Raw genomic sequence first — 20,307 nt, 5'->3', positions numbered from 1 at the left:
CACACCTTTGACTCTTGTCTGGACAGCAAAGTGAAGGTCTATGGGCTAGTGTGCAGCCAGACTCAGATGCTACATTAATGTCTGGGGCTGCAAAACAGCACTTTTGCATCCAGATGGAACAGAGACTGGTATATCTGTTGACCAACAGAGACTGGCTGTTACCCTAGTCCTGAGGCTTCTATGGTCTGGGACCATGTGGTGCATGAGAAAGATAGGCCCCCTACTTTATCATTACTGTCTTAGGAACCTGGGAGGCCTGTGGCATCTTTCCTGCATTTGGTTAAGCCTTGGGAACCCTGACTTGGGTCTGGGTGGAGGTTGGCCCCCGCAGGAGAGAAGATGGGGGAGGGTTCTGGCCTCCCTTTATATGGTGTTGCACTTCTTGAGTCACAGTGAGCACACTCCCCCTACAGTCATCAATGACTCAGACCAGCTGGGATTCATGTGGAAACAGGATGTGTGTGCCCTGGCAGGGGAGGGGCAACTGGGAGGAAGGATCTCTGTGCTCATAGAATTCCATCACCCAAGCACTTCTAGTATGAACACAGGTAGACAGAGTGTATACAGACCAGGTCCTACTGACTCCTGAAGTTAGGGTCCTGGTCCAATCAGGAAATGTCTGCCCTACCCCAATCTGCTTAGGGTCTAAGAAAACCTGGGCCCTCACTGGAAGGTTTCCCTCAGAAAGGGGCCAATCCGGGCCCAAAGAGAAGACTCCTCCAGCCCCAGGGTAGGGGCAGGACTTCTTATGGTCACGCCCACTGGCGGGAGGTGGTAGCAGACGGGCCCAAGGACCCAGACCTGTCGATCTGCCCAGCCCAAGCTAGCAGCTGCCATCCATGGGGAACAGCCACTGCGTCCCTCAGACCCCCAGGAGGCTACGGGCCTCCTTTTCCAGAAAGCCCTCGCTCAAGGGAAACAGGTGAGGGGTGTGGCCTGGCCTCAAGGGAACAGGGTCTCCCTGGACCTGCTACCTGTGCCAGGCCTTGAGCCTCCGGTTTCCCTTGTTCCCAGAGAGGACAGCGCCAGGAAGCTGGCTGGCCTGTTTGGCACCGAGGCTAGGCCTGATGGGGACACCGCGGCTAACAAGATCTTCCACTACATCCCTGGGACGGTGAGCGGAGGGGCGTGTCTGGCTGGAGTGGTGTGGCACTGGGCCTGGAGTCTGAGTACAATTTTGTGCTTCTCTTGTATGATTGTGTATGCCACAGTGTGAGTGATAATGTGGGAATTGCATCTTCTAGCAGCTCAGGGTCATCCCTGGCCAGCTTGAAGGGATTCAAATACAAAACAAGATAAGGAAGTTGACACTGCCCCTCCCTGGGGAGATCACCAAAAGTCTAGGCTGAGAGTGAAACCAAGACCAGCCCGCCTGGTCTGTTACACACCCAGGGGGACAGTGGCCACGATCAACCTCCACTCCTCCAACAACTGAGGGGGGTACGGAGCTCCTGGTAAATAGCATACTGAAGGCCTCAGTCCCCAAGTGTTACCCACCCCCAGCTGTTTCTGGTTATCTGCAGCCCACAGCTACCATGTTGCCATATAGGCAGGCACCCATCCCCATACAGCAAGCAGTCAGCTACAGAGTACCTATAGACCTCCTGTCATGAGATATCAGAGGGCTAACCATTCTGTGGGTCTAATCGCTAGCTGAGAGAAAAGATACCTTTCCCCTCCCCTTTTCCTAACTCTCTGGCAATACTTGGGAGGAGCCTGGGCTGCAGGTCTGACAGGAACACCTCCTACTGTGCTGTTCTTGGAGAACCACACCCACCCCAGTAGACCAGGCTCTGTTATATGTACAGCCTCTACCAGGGCTGGAGCAAGGCTCCCATCTTGTATTCTTGGGTGCCGCAGCTGATGTAAACTCCCAAAGTATACCTTTCTCACAGTCTCCCAGGAAGCTAGAAAAAATTGTATCACAGTCTCTCCTGGTCTCTGAGGTCCCAGGGCTCTCTGCAGGCAGGTATCACTTTCAGAAACCTTGCTGCCTCAAAGAAGTAAAAAGGAAGATGGAGCCTGAAGTGACCAAGGGTGGCATCCCTCTCTGTGGCCATATCTCAGACCCTGACTCCCTCTAGTCAGGCCCAGGATGTAATTCTGGGAGGGAGTCCCAAAGCTCTTGGGTAGTTGACCCTAGCCAGAACTGGAAAGGGCAAAACATGACCCTCAGAAAGTGGACTAAGGGAGAGGGACCCAGGTCAGGCATGGAACCAGTCCTGTGCACTGTACCTAGGCTATGGACTCTAGGTAGATTCTGCACCTGAGCTAGAACTGACCCAGCCACAGCTCCAAGTTAAGCCCTCATGGGGACAGAGCTCCAAGGCTATTTGGCCACCAGGACCAGCTTCATAGCCCTTCCTATTCATGGCCTATTTTTCAGTGTCATACAACATCAGTTTCCACAGTGGGTGTAGGTGCAGGAGGCCCCACCCAGAGTCAGTAAGGATGGAAGTTGTTTGTGTCTGTTCACATTCCTAGGTCTGCACTAGAAGTAGTTCAACTTGGCCAGTGCACAGCAGCCCTTGCAGGTGGTCCTGGGCAGCTCCCAAAGGCAACATAATCCCTCTCCTAAGCCTGTGACTCACAGCTTACTCCAGGCTATCATTACCCATTTCTACCTGATCTCTAATATGATAAAGAGAACTCTTCCAAGACTGGCTAAGAATTGTGTAGATGTTGAGTCTACCTCTCCCCCTGCCTCGCAGTACATCCCAGGTCATGTCCTAGGCTATGTGGAATCAGCAATAAACAAAATACACCATGATTCCTGTTCTCACCTTCTTCCATTCCTGTGTCAAAGTCAAGACAAACAAGAGAAGATAAAATAAGCCAGACTAAGTGAAATCAAAGGCTGAAATTTTAGGGCATCCAAAAAGCAGGTAAAATCTGAGCAAAGCCCTGAAGGGGGTGAAATGAGGAGTTAAGGTTGAGTGGTCACAGCAGAGAATTACACATGCAAAGGTCAGACATGTATGTGCCTTATGTAATGGAAAAAGGGAGGAGAGGACTGGGCCCCAAGTTCAGTCATAATGACTCCTCATGCTGCTGCTAATGCTTTACCTTCTACTGTAAGATAGGTACTGTGTACATTGTAAGCTGGGGCATCAGTATAGACTCACAAAAGCTGGCTATTTCTCTTTCCAGTTCCAAGTTCACAGACATCACGTTGGTAACTCAATTTGGGCAGTGTTGGGAATATTTACACCAAAGAAATTAGCAAATATTACAAGCTAGAACTCTGGTTTGTTTGTTTGTTTTTCATAGAACCAGGTAAGAAACCAATGCCAGCTGCCACTGGGCACTTGAGAAGGCTTTGAGCATTATCTCATCCTCATAATATACCTCAGAACTCTTTGACAAATCTAGGGATGTTGAATGACCAAAGCCAAGCATAGCATGTATAGCATGGGAGGTAATGAAGATAAGGTTTGAACCCACTATGTACCAACCTGAGTCTGCACCACAGAGCAGATAGCTCTGACTGTGAGGAGTCATATGTTTATGTATGGTGTATACATATTCCACTTTTCATGTGAAGAGGCTTAGGTGTGTGTGAGGTATGCATGTGTGTGTATGTTCTTGATGAATGTATTCTGTGACCGTGCATGGACAGATCAGAACTGTATGCAGCAACTGTGTGTATATTGCCTGGGGATCTGGCCCCATCTGGTCCCTCTCCTGAGCCCTGCTCCTCCAGGACATCCCAGGCCCGGAAAATCAGCCAGAAAATCTGGAACAGCCATTTCTGAGCGTATTCAAAAAGGGGTGGCGGAGGACACCTGTGAGGAACCTAGGAAAGGTTGTGCACTATTCCAAGGTCCAGCTGCGGTTCCAGAACAGCCAGGTAGGAGCCACAACAGGTTAGGGAATACTTGGGGACCAACATCCATGCTACTCCAGGGCTGTCCCCCCAGCCTCTGAGACTAGTGGCCCTGCTCTCTTCTAGGACATCAGTGACTGCTACCTAGAGCTGTTCCCCTCCCACCTGTACTTCCAAGCCCATGGTTCTGAAGGACTTACATTCCAAGTGAGTGGTATGGACAGAGAGAGTGAGGGACTCTGTTCCTAAGGAGTCCCTGCAGCCCCTCCTATACTTTCCTCTGGCAGGGGCTGCTACCACTGACAGAATTGAGCATCTGCACGATTGATGGGTCCAGAGAGCATGCCTTTCAGATTACAGGTGTGTGGAGAGTGCTGGCTGGCCACCACTGGACCAGAACCCCTGGACCTGGCCTTGGAGGTCTACTTTGAGCCCTTGGAGAGGAGACTTTCCTGTGGGCTTCTGGGAGCTCTTAGCTTTTCCTCTAGCCCACTTGACTCTTCTGCCCCCAGGCCCACTGCCTGCCCCGCTCCTTGTTCTCTGCCACAGTGAAGCTGAGCTCAGTCACTGGATTTACCACCTGGAGAAGCAAATGGCTCTCTTGGGGGGTCTGCAACGCTGCCATTCAGCGCCCCCACAGGTCAGTAGCAGGAACCTGCAAGCCTTTCTCCCATCCAGATTCTCTGGCCTGACTTTGACCTACTTCTTCCTTCCCAGGGTCCCCTGGGGAATGAACTCCCCTGGACACGGCTATGGAGAGCATCCAGGTGTGAATCCATGGGCAATGCAATCTGTGCCTCAAGGGTCAAGCTGCAGCATCTGCCCTCTCAGGTGGGTGGGAAAAGACATGAGGTGCAATGAGATAGGGAAGGATACAGGGGCAGGTAAGGCTGGACTCTGGGTGCCCAACCCCACTCTATCCTTTGACCCCTTACAGGAGCAGTGGGACCGGATTCTGGTACTATACCCAGCATCCCTGGCCATCTTCTCTGAGGAGCCAGATGGGCTTAGCTTTAAGGTTGGCCTTCTCCACATATACCTGTCCTAGGTGTCCTTTGTGGGGTGGGAATGGAAACTCAGAAACCTGTATTTCAGGGCTTGTTGGGACAGAGCACAGGGCTCCACCCATCTGGCCCCACTGCCCCGGTCAATCTGGTCTCTGCTCTGGCATAGAAGAGGAGTCTCCACCCTCTACAACTCCTCTCATCCTGGAGGGACATCACTAGCCTTGGAGTGGGTGGAATGGAATAAGCTACTTCTTGGAATCCCTGGTGCATTGTCTCTGAGCACCTTCCATGCATCATGTCTATGTGTGGGGGTGGGGGTGAGGAACCAGAGCATGATACTGGTGTGTACTCACAGTCACTTAAAAACATACCAAGGGAGCTTCCCTGACAAGGACTAATCCCTATAAGCATCATCTGTCTACAACTGGCATCGGCTGGAGAAAAACCAACAGGAAGTAAAGTGGGAATGTCCCAGAACAAAGCTGCCTAGCCTTTCCCGGAGTGTCATCCTCAGTGCTAGGGTGGCCTGAGTTTCCAGCCCAGCTCTGGAGGGCAGGATGGAAGGTAGGGCCAGGAAGAGGCTGAGATGACACAGATAAATACCTAGTCCTCACTCTACAGGGGGAGCTTCCACTAAGTGCCATTCACATCAACCTAGAAGAGAAGGAAAAGGAGATCCGCTCTTTTCTCATCGAAGGTAGGGTCCTACCCAGAATCTACCCACTGTCTGATTGGGCTTCTAATAAGGGTTAGTATGTTTTTTTTTTTTTTTTTTGTTGTTGTTGTTGTTTTTGTTTTGTTTTTTTGTTTTTTTCGAGACAGGGTTTCTCTGTGTAGCTTTGCGCCTTTCCTGGAGCTCACTTGGTAGCCCAGGCTGGCCTCGAACTCACAGAGATCCACCTGGCTCTGCCTCCCGAGTGCTGGGATTAAAGGCGTGCGCCACCAACGCCCGGCCAAGGGTTAGTATGGTAGATGCTCAAAATCTTTGCTGGGGTTTCTGTGGGGTAAGGAATGTACCTGTCCTGCCAGACCTTAGTTCACATGTCTGTGTGCTAGGCTGCCTCATCAACACCATCCGTGTGGTATGTGCCAGTTATGAGGATTACAGTCAATGGCTGCTGTGCCTCCGGACTGTCTCTCATAGGGATGGGGCCCACCTGCTGCCTGGCCTAGAGAATTTCCCAGGACTACATGGACCCACACAGGTGAGGGGTCAGTGAGGTCCCTATAACTCAGGTGGTACAAACTAGGGAGAAAAATGGTAGGTCCAAGCAGGGATAGACAAGGAGACAGATCTAGCCACTCACCTTACCTCTGCTGCTTAGGTTGTGTGTAGAGGCCGAGGCTCACTCTCTTCCAATGGACGAACCAGCTGGAAATTAGAGTGTCCAGTGCTCCCCACCAGCCAATCCCTCCCTGAATCCTCAGTGCCAACCACTATAGGCTTCCTTGACCAGCCTGTACCTGTAAGTACCTAAAGGAATGACATGGGATGGGGATAAGAAAACACAGGACTTCTGTCTTCTGGGGAGACTAGGTCCCACTGTCTCACAGTGACCCTGGACCATAGTTCACCAGGGAGGGAACTTGAACTGAAGGGACCTTCATACAGCCTCATAGAAGAGTGTGTGGGAAAGAAGCCCTGGAGATCTTTCTGGGTAGTTCTTTGTGTCCACAGATCCAGACCAACTCTAACTGTGCCAGCACTGTCCAAAAGAAGATAGAGCTGAGGCACAGTGGCAGTAGCCAGTCTCCCAGGGGCAAAGCTCGAAGGGAAGTATCTGGCTCAGCTGTCCCACTGCCCCTGCACCTGGACCTGACCAAGGTGAGCCCACCACATACCCTGACCCCAGGCCACTATGCCTTCTGCTTCTACTTTCTTGCTTGTCTAGATGGAACACACAGAGACCTCATGTACTGAGCACAGAAGGTTCTTGTTGCATCTAACTAAGGGAACCCATGCATCTCTTTCTTCTTGTAGATAAGTGCAATGGACCTAGACAGTGGTCCAGAGGCTCAGGACCACTCTTTGGATATTCCACACTCTCCACTCTATGCTGATCCCTACACACCACCAGCTACATCCCACCGCAAGATTACAGACCTCCAAGGCCTAGATGAGGTCAGTGTCCTACTAGGTGGATATGCTACAGTGAGATCAGGAGATGTCAGAAGCTTGAAAACTATGAAGGGAGGGTGCTTCTGGGCAAGGGATTCCTAGGCTTCATAGTGGTCCCAGACCAGGGCTTCAGGTAACTCACATTTTCCCAGCAGTTCCTCTGTGCGATGCAGACATCACCTGGACCTGAGCTATCAAGCCCGTTCCCTTCAGTCTCCGTGTCTGTGCCTGTCTCTGACTCCAGCTCCCCTATGCCTCTGGGCTCCCACTTGCTATCCAAGAAAGGTGCCCTGCAGTCCAGAGCTTCCCAGAGACACCGGGGTTCCATCAAGAACAGAGGGCCACGGCCTTCAGACTTCCCTCAGCTTGTAAGTCGCATCCTCCACTCTGGTGTGGAGGCTTCAGGATCAGGGGATGTTGGGTAGAGGGTTCTAGGATGCCAAGGAGAAAAGCAGAAAATAGGACAGGGAGAAACCAGGGATAGAGACAGTTCAGTAGTACAGGAAGCTAGACGTTAAAGAAAGTGGCAAGAGACTGGCAAATCAAGGAGACTGATTTGTGCTGGCTTTAAGACTTGTGTTTTGGGGCTCCCAGGTCACCCCTACCAGAGAAAGTACACCCAGTTCCCTGCCACCTCCCCCAGGTGAGTGAGGGTCTCCTCTCCTTCAGGGAAGGGGTGCTATTTCCTAAAGGCTGATGTTTGACTTGTCTATGACATCCCTACTAGATGAGGAGGCTCCTACCTGGAACAAGACTTCCTCTCCCTCCCACCAGAAGTGGACACAGCTCAGGAAGACTCCAGTGGATATGGGACTCATCCAGTGGATCTAATGGGCCCCAGGTGGGCTGCTTCTCAGAAACACAACCAACCAGTATCAACCTGGATAAGAGTATGCAGCCATACCAGCCCTGTGACCTACATTAAATTCACCAGGGCTAACTAATCCCAGCCAGTTAAGGGTGTGTAGAACTCTGAGGACAGAAGCACCTCTCACCAGGCTCTAGTTCCTCAGCTTTAGCAACTAGAGCAACTAAGAGGAGGTGACTCTTCCTAGGAACAAACCAGTGAGGTAAATCAGTGAGATCCTGGATATCCCCAGGGTTTATACCTCTAGGGAAGAAAGAATGAAAGTGCTAGAGCAGGTATTTACTTAGAAGTGGGGAACAGCATGAATGTGAAATACAAAGCACTGAAAAAAAGTCAGGTCATCAAACTCAGCATGTGAAGACAGAGGACATGAGGTCAGAGGTCAGTAGGTTGAGAACTATCACAAGAAACAGGAGTATGGGAAGATCCAGTACTGTTAGGTGCATAGGGTAAGGCTGGTCAGAAAGACTAACACCATAAACAAGAAAGAGATTTTATTGGTGCTGTGTCCCTGTGTTCCCCTCTGAGCAGCCAGAGTACCCCACCATCCTGAGGACCTTCGTTTGCTGTCTTCACAATGCCACCTCAGTCCCTTCACCTACCTTCCCACTCACAACTTCTCTCAGCCTTGGCTTCACTCAAGCTCCCTATAGTATCAGGAGACAATCCTTCCATAGGATGCTATCAAATTCTATGTATATCCTGTCCAGGGCTCTTGGAGAAGACCCAGCCCTGCCCCACAGATGCCATATTGCAGGGGCCTCAGAAGCCATTCCCGGAGATATCTCCTAGAACAGTGGTTCTTAACCTGTGGGTTGCAACACCCTTGGCAAGCCTCTAGCTCCAAAAATAGTTACATTACAATCCATAACAGTAGCAAAATTACAGTTACGAAGTTGCAACAAAAATAATTTTATGTTAGGGGTCACCACAACATGAGGAACTGTATTAAAAGGTTGCAGCATTAGGAAGGTTGAGAACCACTGTCCTAGAACCTATTCATTGACTCAGGCCAGGCCTAGGCAAGCTGTGGCTGTGGTGCCTTAGGGATCAGGACCTTGGAGGCCCTTGACAGCCAAGCCTGCCTTTCAGTAGAGCAGAGTTCTTGGACTGCCTCCCTCTAGCTTTGAAGGCACCTAGTAGCCCCTTGGCCCAGACCCAGAGGGGCCTTTTTGCTTTTAGACTTACTGTAGAGTCCTCTTGTGCTGCTCATCCTTTATTTATGACTAGACAAAAGGCAGGGCGCCCAATTAAGTTGGATTTTAGATAACAACAAATAATTTCTTCATACAAGTACATCTCAAGTACTTCATGTAAATTCAAATATAGCTATGTACCCTGTGGTTTTTACTTGCAAATCTGATGCCCTATTACCTAGCTCTTGGCTCAGGGTCCACTCACCCACAATCCTGAATCTCTACCCTCTCACGTATGGAAAATAGCCTTGGTCTTAGCCACTGGCTGGACCCTTAGTTTGAGTCCAAGTAAGTCAGCACCACAGATACTGGCTCCTTCCTAGATGCCTCAGAAGTCAGGGATCAAAGGGTGGAGAGAAGAGCAAGATCTTGTCCTTGTCACCTGGGTTCATCCCCGTGCCCCGTGCCTCACCAGGCCAGCCTGGCTCCTAGCAGTTTGGGCTTGAGTTGGAACTTGGTCTTGGTCTGCCATTACGCCCTCTTCCAACCTGACGGCGGAAGTAGCGGATAGCAGAGATGGTGCCAATGTTGGCCAGCAAGACTGTAAGAGAGATAGAAGATACCCTGAGTGCCAGCTCTGGCTTCTTACTACCTTCTGCCTATATAACCCAGCCTTCAAAGGACAGTATGTTGGAAGTAGGTTAGTAATGACAAAAGCAAGGTCAAAGAGAGGCTGAACCTCCCATGTACCCTTCATCCCTGCTGGCCCAGCAGATGTAAATAACTATAGCCACTAGGGCTTCTAAGCATAACACCCTCTGTCCCCAGGACCTCCAAACCTGTTTTCCAAGCATCTGGGGCATGTAGATCAGAGGTTCTCACAGCCCAAGTGGCAAAGGCAACAAATACCAGGCACATGTCATTCTGGCTGAATGTAAATGAAGTAAGGGGACTCCGTAGCTCCTCTAGGAAAGAAAAGTACATTAGATGCTCTTCTCTGAAATATGCCTGACATAAAATCCCATCTGTCCTAGAGAAATGTGTTGAGTCAGATCTTCCACATGATTTCTCTTCCTTAAGACACTGGATAACATGTATCATAGTTGAGTCAGAACAATTTGGGTGATTTGCCTTTAGGGTCTTCTGTTCTCTGGTCTGTGAAATAGTTTCCAGAGGGGAGAGGAGATATTTTTCCACAGTGCCTCAATCAGCATGGACTGAGTGGGAATGTGTGCCTAGTACCTATCCCCCTAGGAGCTGGAGGAAAGTTCCTGATGGCATCTGGGACTGGACTTAGGACAATGATCAGTGTCAAAGTCAAAACCCTGGTGTCTGGCCTGAGCTGCCCCATCTTGACTGTGTCCTGGGGTAGCTTAGGAACTTACCCTTCCCTTTGTGTAGATCCCAGAGCATGCAAGAGCACACATACAAACACATCCATACAGGCAGATGATCAGAATCCTTCCTGCCCCTCTCCCATATCCTCTTGGCCTAACTCCCTGGACAGTATGTTCCCAGGACTTGGATAGGGCTGGGTCTTGATCAACACCTACCTGCCTCTCTGATTGTCAAGCTAAGATGTTCTGCTGTAGCTGGAACAGGCTTGGAGTATGCCTCAGGCCCTACTTCCCTGAAGAGCTCCGAGGTTTGCAGTTGGATATGGGTGGCTGGTGGCTGTCTGTTCCCAAATTCTTCCTCAGTAAAGAAGTGTTCATAGACCTCAGGGATGGAGATAGGCACTAAATCCCCAGGGGGAACAGGTGCCACAGCCTCTGCTTTTGGGGGTAGGACTGTGGAGTGTCCCCTCTGACAACTTGACCTTTGGGCTCTGCTGTCCCTAAAAAAGAACTCGCATGTGTCAGGCCACTGGACTTCATCCAGGGCTTGGCTGGCTGCTGCCTCATCCTCTACATCTTCATCTTCCTCCTCAATGGTGTCACAGAAGAAGAACTCATAGGCCTCAGGGAGAGTCACTGCATAGCAGCTTCCAGGCTCAGGCTCTGCTGAGACAGAGGATATAGGAGGAGGCAGGTGCTTGAGGATCCGAGGCTGGGGGAGTCGGGGTCCAACAGCCACAGCATCCCAGGCTGCAGACCCCCCACGGCTCCCTGCTACTGTCCTGGGAGCTGGGGGCCGGTCTGGGGCTAGAAAGGGTGGACCTGTAGGTTCACCTGATCCTGATTCTTCATGGCTGGGTACAGCCATGGAGAATCGTACTTTCTTCTTCTTGGAGGCTTGAACAGGACCTGGACAAGGCTCCCCTAAGGAGTATCCTGAAGACCCTGCTGAGAGCTGCCCTAATGGCTTCTCAAAGTATCCCCCAGGAGGCACAGTCACGTCTGTATTCACTATGGCAGCTTCAGCCTGGGAAACAGGGGACAAGGGAGGCATAGCAGGTATAGACATACTCTCTTCAGACTCAGTCTTTGAAACAGAATGAGGCGGATCTGTACAAAGCATAACCACTGGGGCAGGCATAGAGGGATAAACTTCTGACTTGATCTCGGAGCCTACTACAGATAGGTCCTCATGCAGTCCAGGTATGCAAGCAGGTGCAAACTCAGCTTTGTCCAGTTGAGACATGGAGGCAGGTGTAGACAAAGCCATGTCAGGATCAGAGGCAAGTATAGACTGATTTGTATTGGGTTGACATTTGAAGGCAAGTGTGGAAAAAGTCATGTCAGATGTGGAGACATGTGGAGACAAATCTATGTCAGACTGAGGCTTGGAGGCAGGTTTAGACAAAGCCGTGTAAGGTTGAGACTTGGAGGCATGTGTAGAGAGAGACACATTTGGTGTGGCTGTGGAGACATCTGGATGAGCTTCCTGGACAGGTTTGGATATCATGTGTAGCACAGCTCTGGGTGTCTTTCTGATCTGGTCTGTATCTTGTTCAGTTGTTAGAACAGGTGTAGACAGATCCAAGTCTGACTCTTGTTTGGCCGTATGTTCAGGGATACTAGAGCCATGTTCAGAAGCACCTGCAGAGTCTGACTGTGGCTTACCCTGCTGGGCTTTTGCCATTAATGTCCCAGACATAAGAACCTCCTTGGGCCTGGTCTCCATAAGTTGTGGGGAGCTCATCTGGACAGCAGCAGAGCCCAGAGATCCAGAGCACTTGGCCCCCTTGGTGGCCATAGCACGCCTCTTCTTACGACCAGGGTTCCGCAGTGGAGCTTCAAGGTTGTCAGGAGGACTCTGAGGGATGGCATTGTGGCCAGGGGACTCAGGACTATGAGAGGGCTCACCAGGAGAGCTGGGAGCAGGGCCCTGCAAAAGCCTCTGCATCTTGTCCCTGAAAGTTGCTGACCCTTGGAAGGACAAGGCCTGACCAGGACAGACGCTGTCTGGGCTGAGGAACAGTAGAGCTTCTGACTGTGTGGACGTGCCGGCTACCTGATGACTGGCCTCCAGAGCCAGGACAGGCTCACACTGAGACCTGCTGACCAGCTGCTGAGTAGCCACGTCCTCCAACTCAGAGCCCTGTTGTCTCCTCCCCTGGGGAGCCAGCTGCCCAGTGAAGAGGGGTGGGGGCCCAGGGGGGCTGCTTCCACTGCTGTCCCCTTGGTCAATGTCACTGGACAAGAGCTCGTCACCAGAGGCCAGGCCAGCCTGCAAGAGGCCACACTCATCAGCAGTGGCTGAGAACTCGGCCCACTCTCGATCACTAAGCTGGACACTATACTGGAAGTTGTCCATTGCACATCAGCAGAGGTGCTGGAGTGACAGCAAGACTTTGGGCCAGGCAGGGTCTTCACAAATCCAGGCTCCATAAACTAAGTAGTACACACTGCTACCACCCTGCCTGACCTCGTAGCACCTGCCCCCTCTCTGGCGGTTCATTTCCATCTAGAGGAACCACAGGACAGTCTCTGCTTCTTCCAGATTCTTCTAATTCATTCTTCTGAGTAAGAAATCTACTTCAGTTTCCCCTATTTTCAGTTCAATTCCAAATAACTTTACCATGACATATTGTCACAGTCCTAAAATGAAATATAATTTTATTATATATTATAATATTATTATTAAATATGCTATATATTTAATATATATTAGTGAAGTAAACTAAAGACCAGTGTTAGTCATGTTTGAATGGTGTTCCCTCACATCTCTGAGATCTTTTGATGGGATTGACTTCCCTTCTCACACAATGGTCTGCATCAAAGACTACCCAATCAGAGATCAATTCCCTCTGATGGTCATCCCTAGCCTCCCCAGTCACCACCAGATAACCATAGAAGAGGATCTATAGTAACCATGGGTGACTAGCCTCCTCATGATGACCTTCCACCAGTCTTGGCTGGAACAGGTTTTCTGAGTGTACCAAGGTCATGCTGGTACTGGTCAAAGCCTGCTCAAAAGTTTGTAAGAAGAGCCTAGGCCAGAGGTTACAGAAGTTAGATGAGCTTCCCTGAGCCCCAGCAATCTGCTCTGGCTGTCCTCAGTGTCTGTACCCCCATCTAGTGCTGCCTGACTATCCAAAGCCCCATTTTGCCCTATCTCAGTGAACCAAGATAACCAGAGCTAGCCAAGGCCTCCAGCCTCTGTCTCCTAAAGGGGCTACTCTTGGGGCCTTGGCCAGCTATGTCTAGAATGAGGAGACTAGGAGGTCACTATGACTGAAACAATCCTGAATGAGAAAAGCCACTGGGGGCTTCCGAATGAGAAAAGCCACTGGGGGCTTCCTAACTTCCAGCCCTTTCCCCATCTCTAGACCCTGGAGAGACCATGGTAAAGCTTTCCTGTCATTAGGACCCCTAGACAGAAGCAAGGGGCTAAGTGTATCCTACCTGATTCTCAGCAGCCAGCTTGGGCAGTGGAGGTATGCATCTAGAGGCCTGTCCCCAGGCAGCATGGTCTAGGCTTCTTAATGCAAGCTCCGCCCCTACTGCCAAAAATATCCTGTCCCTGGGATCACTTATGACTCGTGCCAGTCACAGAGCCAAGCCACAAATAGATGGCATTTGAGGGGCCTCCAACAATATGAAGGACATTTTCCTGGTGTAGGGCCAGTACTGGGGACTGACATCAGCTAAGGTCACATCAGATTCCAACTAGAGAAGACTGCCCTATGATCAGCACCATTCAGGTCCCCCTTCCCAAGAAGAAGACCTGTTCTTCCAGCTCATTGTGAAACTCCAGTCCCATCCCACCTACTACCTAAATGTCTCTAGCCCAACTTTGCAGACAATATTGCCAACCTAGATCTGACATCCAAGGCTCATGGGAGCCTCCTGGGCATTGCTAAACCTGCCAGTGGAACTAGTGGAAAGTGGGTGCATTTATTGCTCTTGTGAAGGGCTACCCAGACTGGCATGGACCCTGGGCCTCAAAAAAGGATTGATCAGGGTCAAGGGAACAAAGTGTAGTCAGTGGAGGGAAAAGTGTATTTGGTGGGTAGTCCTAAGACAGGGTGGCCGCTTTACCTCAAGAAGACATGGGCAGAGCAACCAGCATCTGTGCTGGGCTCCTTGGTAGGCTGCTGAGCACCTTGCTGTAAGCTCATCCATCCCAAGACAGACACTAGAAGACCCTTTTTTTCTGAAGGGCATGAGACACAGAGAGGGTAACTTCTACATAGCCAACGCATAACAGAACAGGGTCCTTAAGCTCTGTTTGTTTTTGTTTAACACTGTCCAAACTGACCTCAAACTTGTTTTGCAGCAAGGCTAGCATCAAATTTGCAATTTGCATTTTTTGCTTTTTTTTTGAGACAGGTTTGTGTGTGTGTGTGTGTGTGTGTGTGTGTGTGTGTGTGTGTGTAGCCTTGGCTGTCCTGGAACTAGCTCTGTAGACTAGGCTGGCCTTGAACTCACAGAGATCCACCTGCCTCTCCCTCCTGAGTGCTGGGATTAAAGACTTAAACTTGCAATTTTTTTATATCAGCTTCCAAAGCTCTAGAATCACAAGCATGTGCTATTATTCCATGATACCTCCTATCCTCTTAAAAAATTATTATTCTAGCCAGGCATGGTGGCACACACCTTTAATCCCAGCACTCCAGAGGCAGAGGCAGGCAGATCTCTGTGAATTAGAGGCCAGCCTGGTCTACAAGGTGAGTTCTAGGACAGCCAGAGCTGTTACACAGAGAACCCCTTTCTTGAAAAACCAAAATAAAATAATAATAATTTTTATTATTATTAAAATAAAATATTGCCCTAGACATGGTTGTGCATACCAGCAATCCTACTTGGGAGATAGAAACAGAAAGATTATGATTTCAAGGGCATCCTCAATAATGTAACAACTTCTAGGCCAACTTGAGCTACATAAGATCCTATTTATAAAAAAAAAAAAAAAAAAAGGAAAGATTTCTTTGCCTGCTTCAAAATCCATGAAAATATTCTTTACTTTCCCTAGCTGCTCGGTATTGGTGGGTCATAGCACACTGTTTTGTTCCCATATGAGACTAGGACCCCAGCATCATATCCTGCAAAGATAACAGTGTTACCTCAGAGTAGCTTGGGAGATGTACATGTGGGTCTGTATCCAGAGAAATGGCAGCCAAGCATTACATGGACTTTATGAGATAAGACAACTCTGGAAGTCTGGCACAGACTATGATCTGACACAGGCTTTTAGCCATGTAAGAGTACAGGATCAGCAAAAGGAAGTAGGGGTAGTAGGACTAGGAGAGAAAACTGTGGGCCCAGGAGAACAGGCTTTGTGGAAACAAGCTTCCCTAGACTTGGCTCAGCTTTCAGAGAAAAGCCCATTCTTCCACTCACACCTAAATACAAACCTTCTTGGTGAGAAGGTGGGAGCAGATGTTTGTCAAAAGGAAAGGATGTGTAACTCTTCTCATGCTAGGCAGGAAGATGACATGTTCATAACATAGTTATCATGTAGACATGTTCATATCATAGTTACCATATATATAGTAACAGAAGCCTGCTCAGTAGGCACAACAGGTGAGTTGGTGAAAGCAAGGATGGCCTTCAGGGTCTTGGGTCAGGAAGAAAAAGGTGCCCTGCAGAAGACTAAGCAGAAAAAGACAAAGCTTTGACTGAAATGCCCCTGAGAGCCACGAGAGGGCACCAAAATTCTACTGTGAGCCAGGCAGAAGGTTCCAGCTAGCCTCATAGGTTGAGGGTCCCCAGTGTGTTTCCCACTATCCCAAGACAGAACAGAGTAGGATAGGGGTTTCTCGGGAGTTTTCTAAAAGGCTTTTTTGTGAAGCTATATAGCTCCTTTCAAGCCATTGACTAGAAGACAGGTCTCAAAAGTAAGGGCTGGGTCAGCAAGATGGTTCAAGAAGTACTTGTTACCAAGCTTTACAACCCGAGTTTGATTCCTGGGACCCACATGTCAAAGGAAAAAATCAACTCTTTCCTGCAAGGTCTCCACACGCACGCACGCACGCACATAAAGAGATAAATAAATAAACGTGGTTTGGGTTTTTTTGGTTTTTTTATGTGCATGTTCCCATAAAGGCCAGAAGAGGTCACTGGCTCCTTTGGAGCTGGAGTTACAGACCTGTCTGCATGGGTTCTGCTAGGTCCTCTGGAAGAGCACTGAGTCATCTCTCCAGTCTCCGCTGCTGTTGTTTTGGTTTCGCTTGAATTTTTTGTTTCACTATTTTGTTTGTTTGTTTGTTTTCAGACAGGGTCTCTATGTAGTCCTTCCTGTCCTCGACATTAGACCAGGTTGTCCTTGAACTCAGAGATCCACTTGTGTCTATCCACAGAATTTTGAGATTAAAGATACCAGATGGGCTTCAAGACTCTGTACAAGCAAAGACATCTATCTGCCTTTCTTTTTTAAATAGACTTATTTGAATGTGTTTAATCCCAGCACTCAGGAGGCAGAGACAGGTGGATCTCTATGAGTTTGAGGTCAGCTTGGTCTATATAGCTAGTTTCAGGCCAGCCAAGGCTGTACAATAAGGTCCTGTCTCAAAAAAATTTTTAATTAAATTTTTTAAAAATTACATTACATAATAAATTAAATAAAATAGTCTTACTGAGCTTAACACAGGATAAACTGCAAATGTTTAAAGTATACACAGTTAGATTTTGACACAGGTATTTAGCTAGGCTATCAATCTCCAGAGAGCCAACAGCCTGTTTGTTACCCAGAGCCAATTTCTGCCCTGGTGATTCTTTCCTCCCCTCCCCTCGAGGCACCATTGCCTGATTTCTGTCACTATGAAGTGGGTCACCTTGTCCAGAATTTTATGTAAATGGAATCATGTGTTGTGGCAATCTTTCTGGAATAAGCACTCTGACATCAATAAAAGTAGAAGAGAGATGTATTCACCAGTAGACTGAAGCCTGCTAGCTCCTGGAAAGCATTGTATCAGGTCCAGTTTGCATTCTCATTTTGTACTCTAAACCTACAACAAAGGGCAAGCAAAATTTTGTTTTGTTTGAATTTTTTTTTTTTTTTTTTTTTTTTGAGATAGGGTTTCTCTATGTGGCTTTGGAGCCTGTCCTAGAACTTGCTCTGTAACCTGGCTGCATTCAAACTCACAGAGATCCACCTGCCTCTGCCTCCCAAGTACTGGAATTAAAGGCGTGCACCGCCTGGCCAGACACAAGCAGGATTTTACAGAAGCATACTGACAGCAGGCTGTTAAGGGCAACAATCCATTGCTTCAGCTATTTCTCCAAGTTATTCTGTTCCAAGTAGCAAGTGAAGTCATTCTTGGCAAACAGGCAGTACAAGCAGTATTTTAAGTAAATCACTAAATAAATCAATAAATTAGTATAGAATAACTGGTCTTTTCTGTTGTGTGATATTGTGTTTGTGTTCTGACAAATAAAGCTTGCTTGGAGTCAGAAGGCAGAGCTAGTCACTAGTTAACCACAGAGGTCTGGAAGTCTGTACAGGCAGAAACAGGAAGTGATAAGGCAGGGCAGAGACAGAATCTCACCTCTTTCAGTCAGAGGATTAGGAGAGGTAGGAAGTGACTGTGGCTACTCTCTTGCTTCTCCGATCTTTCAGGTTTTACCCTGATCTCTGACTCCTGGTTTTTATTGATAAGATTAGTTAGATTTATGCTTCATCTGGTGTCCATCTTTTAGGGCACAAATTCACAAAAAAGCAGCTTGCCAGTGACTTTTCAACCACCAGCACATACTGGAGCTGCATTCAGGAACTACCCCCAGCTGAGTCACCAAGCCACTGCCTGGCTTTTCCTTTACTTCCCCAAGCCCTCTGAGTGAGTCTGGGATTTTTCTGTTGCAGCCTCTCTACAGCAAACTCCACAGGCTCCAAACACCACTGGAATTAGCTCCTCACCACCAGCCAGCTCTGCCTTCAGGCAGTTCTGTGCTTTCACTTCCTGCTGGTTACACATACTGCTTTCAAATGTCCCCTGTGCAGACAGCTGGCTCTTTGGCTCCTTTTCCCCCATGGATTGTGGGCTTTCCCTGGACCCCCTCCTCAGGCTGCTGACATGCAATCAGTGGCAGCTGTCCTCAGCCAGGCTGTGCACCACCTGTGTTCTCTGCTCAGACATGCTACACAGTAGCAGTCAGCCTCACACTTCACCATCATCAGATTTGGTGAGACAATTGGGAATTTTTAAAGGGGGGGATGAGAGAGAGAGAGAGAGAGAGAGAGAGAGAGAGAGAGAGAGAGAGAGAGAGAGAGAGAGAGAGAGAGTTTAAAATTAAACATTAAAAAAAATGGGAAACACAGCCAGGTGGTGGTGGCACATGCCTTTAATTCCAGCACTCAGGAGGCAGAGGCAGGTGGAACTCTGTGAGTTTGAGGCCAGCCTGGTCTACAGAGTTCCAGAACTGCCAAGGTTACACAAAGAAACACTGTCTTTAAAAAAAAAGGGAAAGGAGAAACACTATTACAGTGGAGAGAGTTAGGTCTCTGTATCTCTGTATGATTACACAATGGATGGTTTAAAAATGAAACAATTAAATTAACTTAGATGAGATTTTTGTGATGTCAATTATAAACATTATTGGTTTACTAATTCTTGTTTTATCCCTTAAAAACTTGCTTGATATGAGTGCCAGGATACAGGCCTTAGAAAAACTTATTAAAACAGATAATAGAGGCAGGGCAGTGGTGGCACACACCTTTAATCCCAGCACTCGGAGGCAGAGCCAGGCCGATCTCTGTGAGTTTGAGGCCAGCCTGGTCTATAGAGTGAGTTCCAGGACAGGCACCAAAACTACACAGAGAAACCCTGTATTGAAAAACCAAACCAAAACAAAACAAAAACAAACAAACAAACAAACAAAAAACAGATAATAGAGATATTCAGACACAGACAGAGGAATTTAAAGGAGAATCAACCTCACCATTACATTATAAAATTAGAGAGGAACAGCTCAAGGGTATCAAACAAACAACCTTAATTTATCCAGTCTCCCTATGGGAACAACTGTCAAATGACAGATATCCCCAAGGATAAGTAAGAGCTCACTGGATTCCTATGGAAATTTTTGATTTGAGGAGATTTAAGGAAGTGATAGCCTCATATGGTATGCATTCATCTTTTAAGGGCAAAAGATTTATATGATCTGAAGAGAAACCAGAGTATGCCTTCACCTTTTGTGAAGCAGATGTTAAATCATGGTCAATTAGTAATGAAATTGTCCCACAAGACTGGAAAGACTTGGTTACAGGAGTATTGGAACCTGGTCCTCAATTACAGTGGAGGGCCTGGTGGAAAGATGAGGCTAAAACCATTGAACAATGAAGTAGGGCTAGAGGTATTGAAATTTTCCAAGACCAACTTCTTGGAGAGGGCGATTATGCTGATTTACAAAGACAGCCTCTATGTGATGACCACACCCTGGCTCTATGCCAGGCAGCAGCTTTGAATGCTTGGTACAGAATTGAAGAAGTCAGAAAAAGAACTGAGTCATTTACTAAAGTTATATAGGGCCCAAGAGAAACCTTCACTGATTTTTTTTTTAACAAAGATTGACTACAGTTGTAAATAGAATGATACCAAATTCAGAAGTTAGACAAGTAATAATTGAATCTTTGGCTTTTGAAAATGCTAATTCACAATGCAAAATGGTAATTAGGCCTTTAAAGGCAAGATCAGCACCCATAAAGGAATGGATCTGAGAAACAGTCAATACTGAATCTCATAACCATGATAATATTTCAATAGGAGAGGTAATTTCTGTAGGCTTGAAGAAAATTCAAAATGTCAGGTGTTTTAATTGTGGCAAACAAGATCACCTAAAATAGGATTATAGGCAGGGCATTCCTAGAAGCATTTTTTTTTTCTAGGAATAATTCAAAGTGAAGGCCCCTACCTTCTGGATTATGCAGAAGGTGTGTCAAAGGGTGACATTGGACCAATGAATGCAGATTAACAAGGGACAGACAAGGTAACCCTTTGCCATTGGGAAATGCCTTTGTGGGGGGCT

General features: G+C 48.2%; 2 protein-coding genes across 3 annotated transcripts; one reads left to right on the top strand and one right to left on the bottom strand.

Moving 5' to 3' along the window:
* The first annotated feature begins 58 nt into the window (after positions 1–58).
* On the top strand, positions 59–8,317 carry Plekhn1 (pleckstrin homology domain containing N1). Of its 2 annotated transcripts, none has more exons than XM_028891457.1 (16): positions 59–922; positions 1,015–1,114; positions 3,704–3,850; positions 3,953–4,033; positions 4,114–4,186; positions 4,339–4,466; positions 4,544–4,657; positions 4,764–4,844; positions 5,455–5,530; positions 5,890–6,038; positions 6,159–6,299; positions 6,512–6,658; positions 6,815–6,955; positions 7,108–7,320; positions 7,547–7,595; positions 7,680–8,317. In XM_028891457.1, the coding sequence occupies exons 1-16, from the start codon at positions 840–842 to the stop codon at positions 7,781–7,783; spliced, it is 1,827 nt and encodes a 608-aa protein (XP_028747290.1). In that variant the 5' UTR covers positions 59–839; the 3' UTR covers positions 7,784–8,317. The 2 variants fall into 2 exon arrangements, with proteins under 2 accessions (XP_028747290.1, XP_028747288.1); XM_028891455.1 differs by having other exon boundaries at positions 7,105–7,320.
* Perm1 (PPARGC1 and ESRR induced regulator, muscle 1) lies at positions 8,298–14,183 on the bottom strand. Its single transcript, XM_028891452.2, has 4 exons — positions 13,747–14,183; positions 10,510–12,939; positions 9,796–9,921; positions 8,298–9,557 (listed from the first exon to the last, which is right to left on the bottom strand). Exons 2-4 carry the CDS (start codon positions 12,653–12,655, stop codon positions 9,445–9,447), a joined length of 2,385 nt encoding a protein of 794 aa, XP_028747285.1. The 5' UTR covers positions 12,656–12,939; positions 13,747–14,183; the 3' UTR covers positions 8,298–9,444.
* Between the last annotated feature and the right edge of the window lie 6,124 nt (positions 14,184–20,307).

This window comes from Peromyscus leucopus, chromosome 2 (assembly GCF_004664715.2).
Source record: "Peromyscus leucopus breed LL Stock chromosome 2, UCI_PerLeu_2.1, whole genome shotgun sequence".
NCBI lineage: Eukaryota > Metazoa > Chordata > Mammalia > Rodentia > Cricetidae > Peromyscus > Peromyscus leucopus.
Note: the sequence above shows the minus strand (reverse complement) of the source record. Positions and strands in the feature narration are given on the sequence as shown.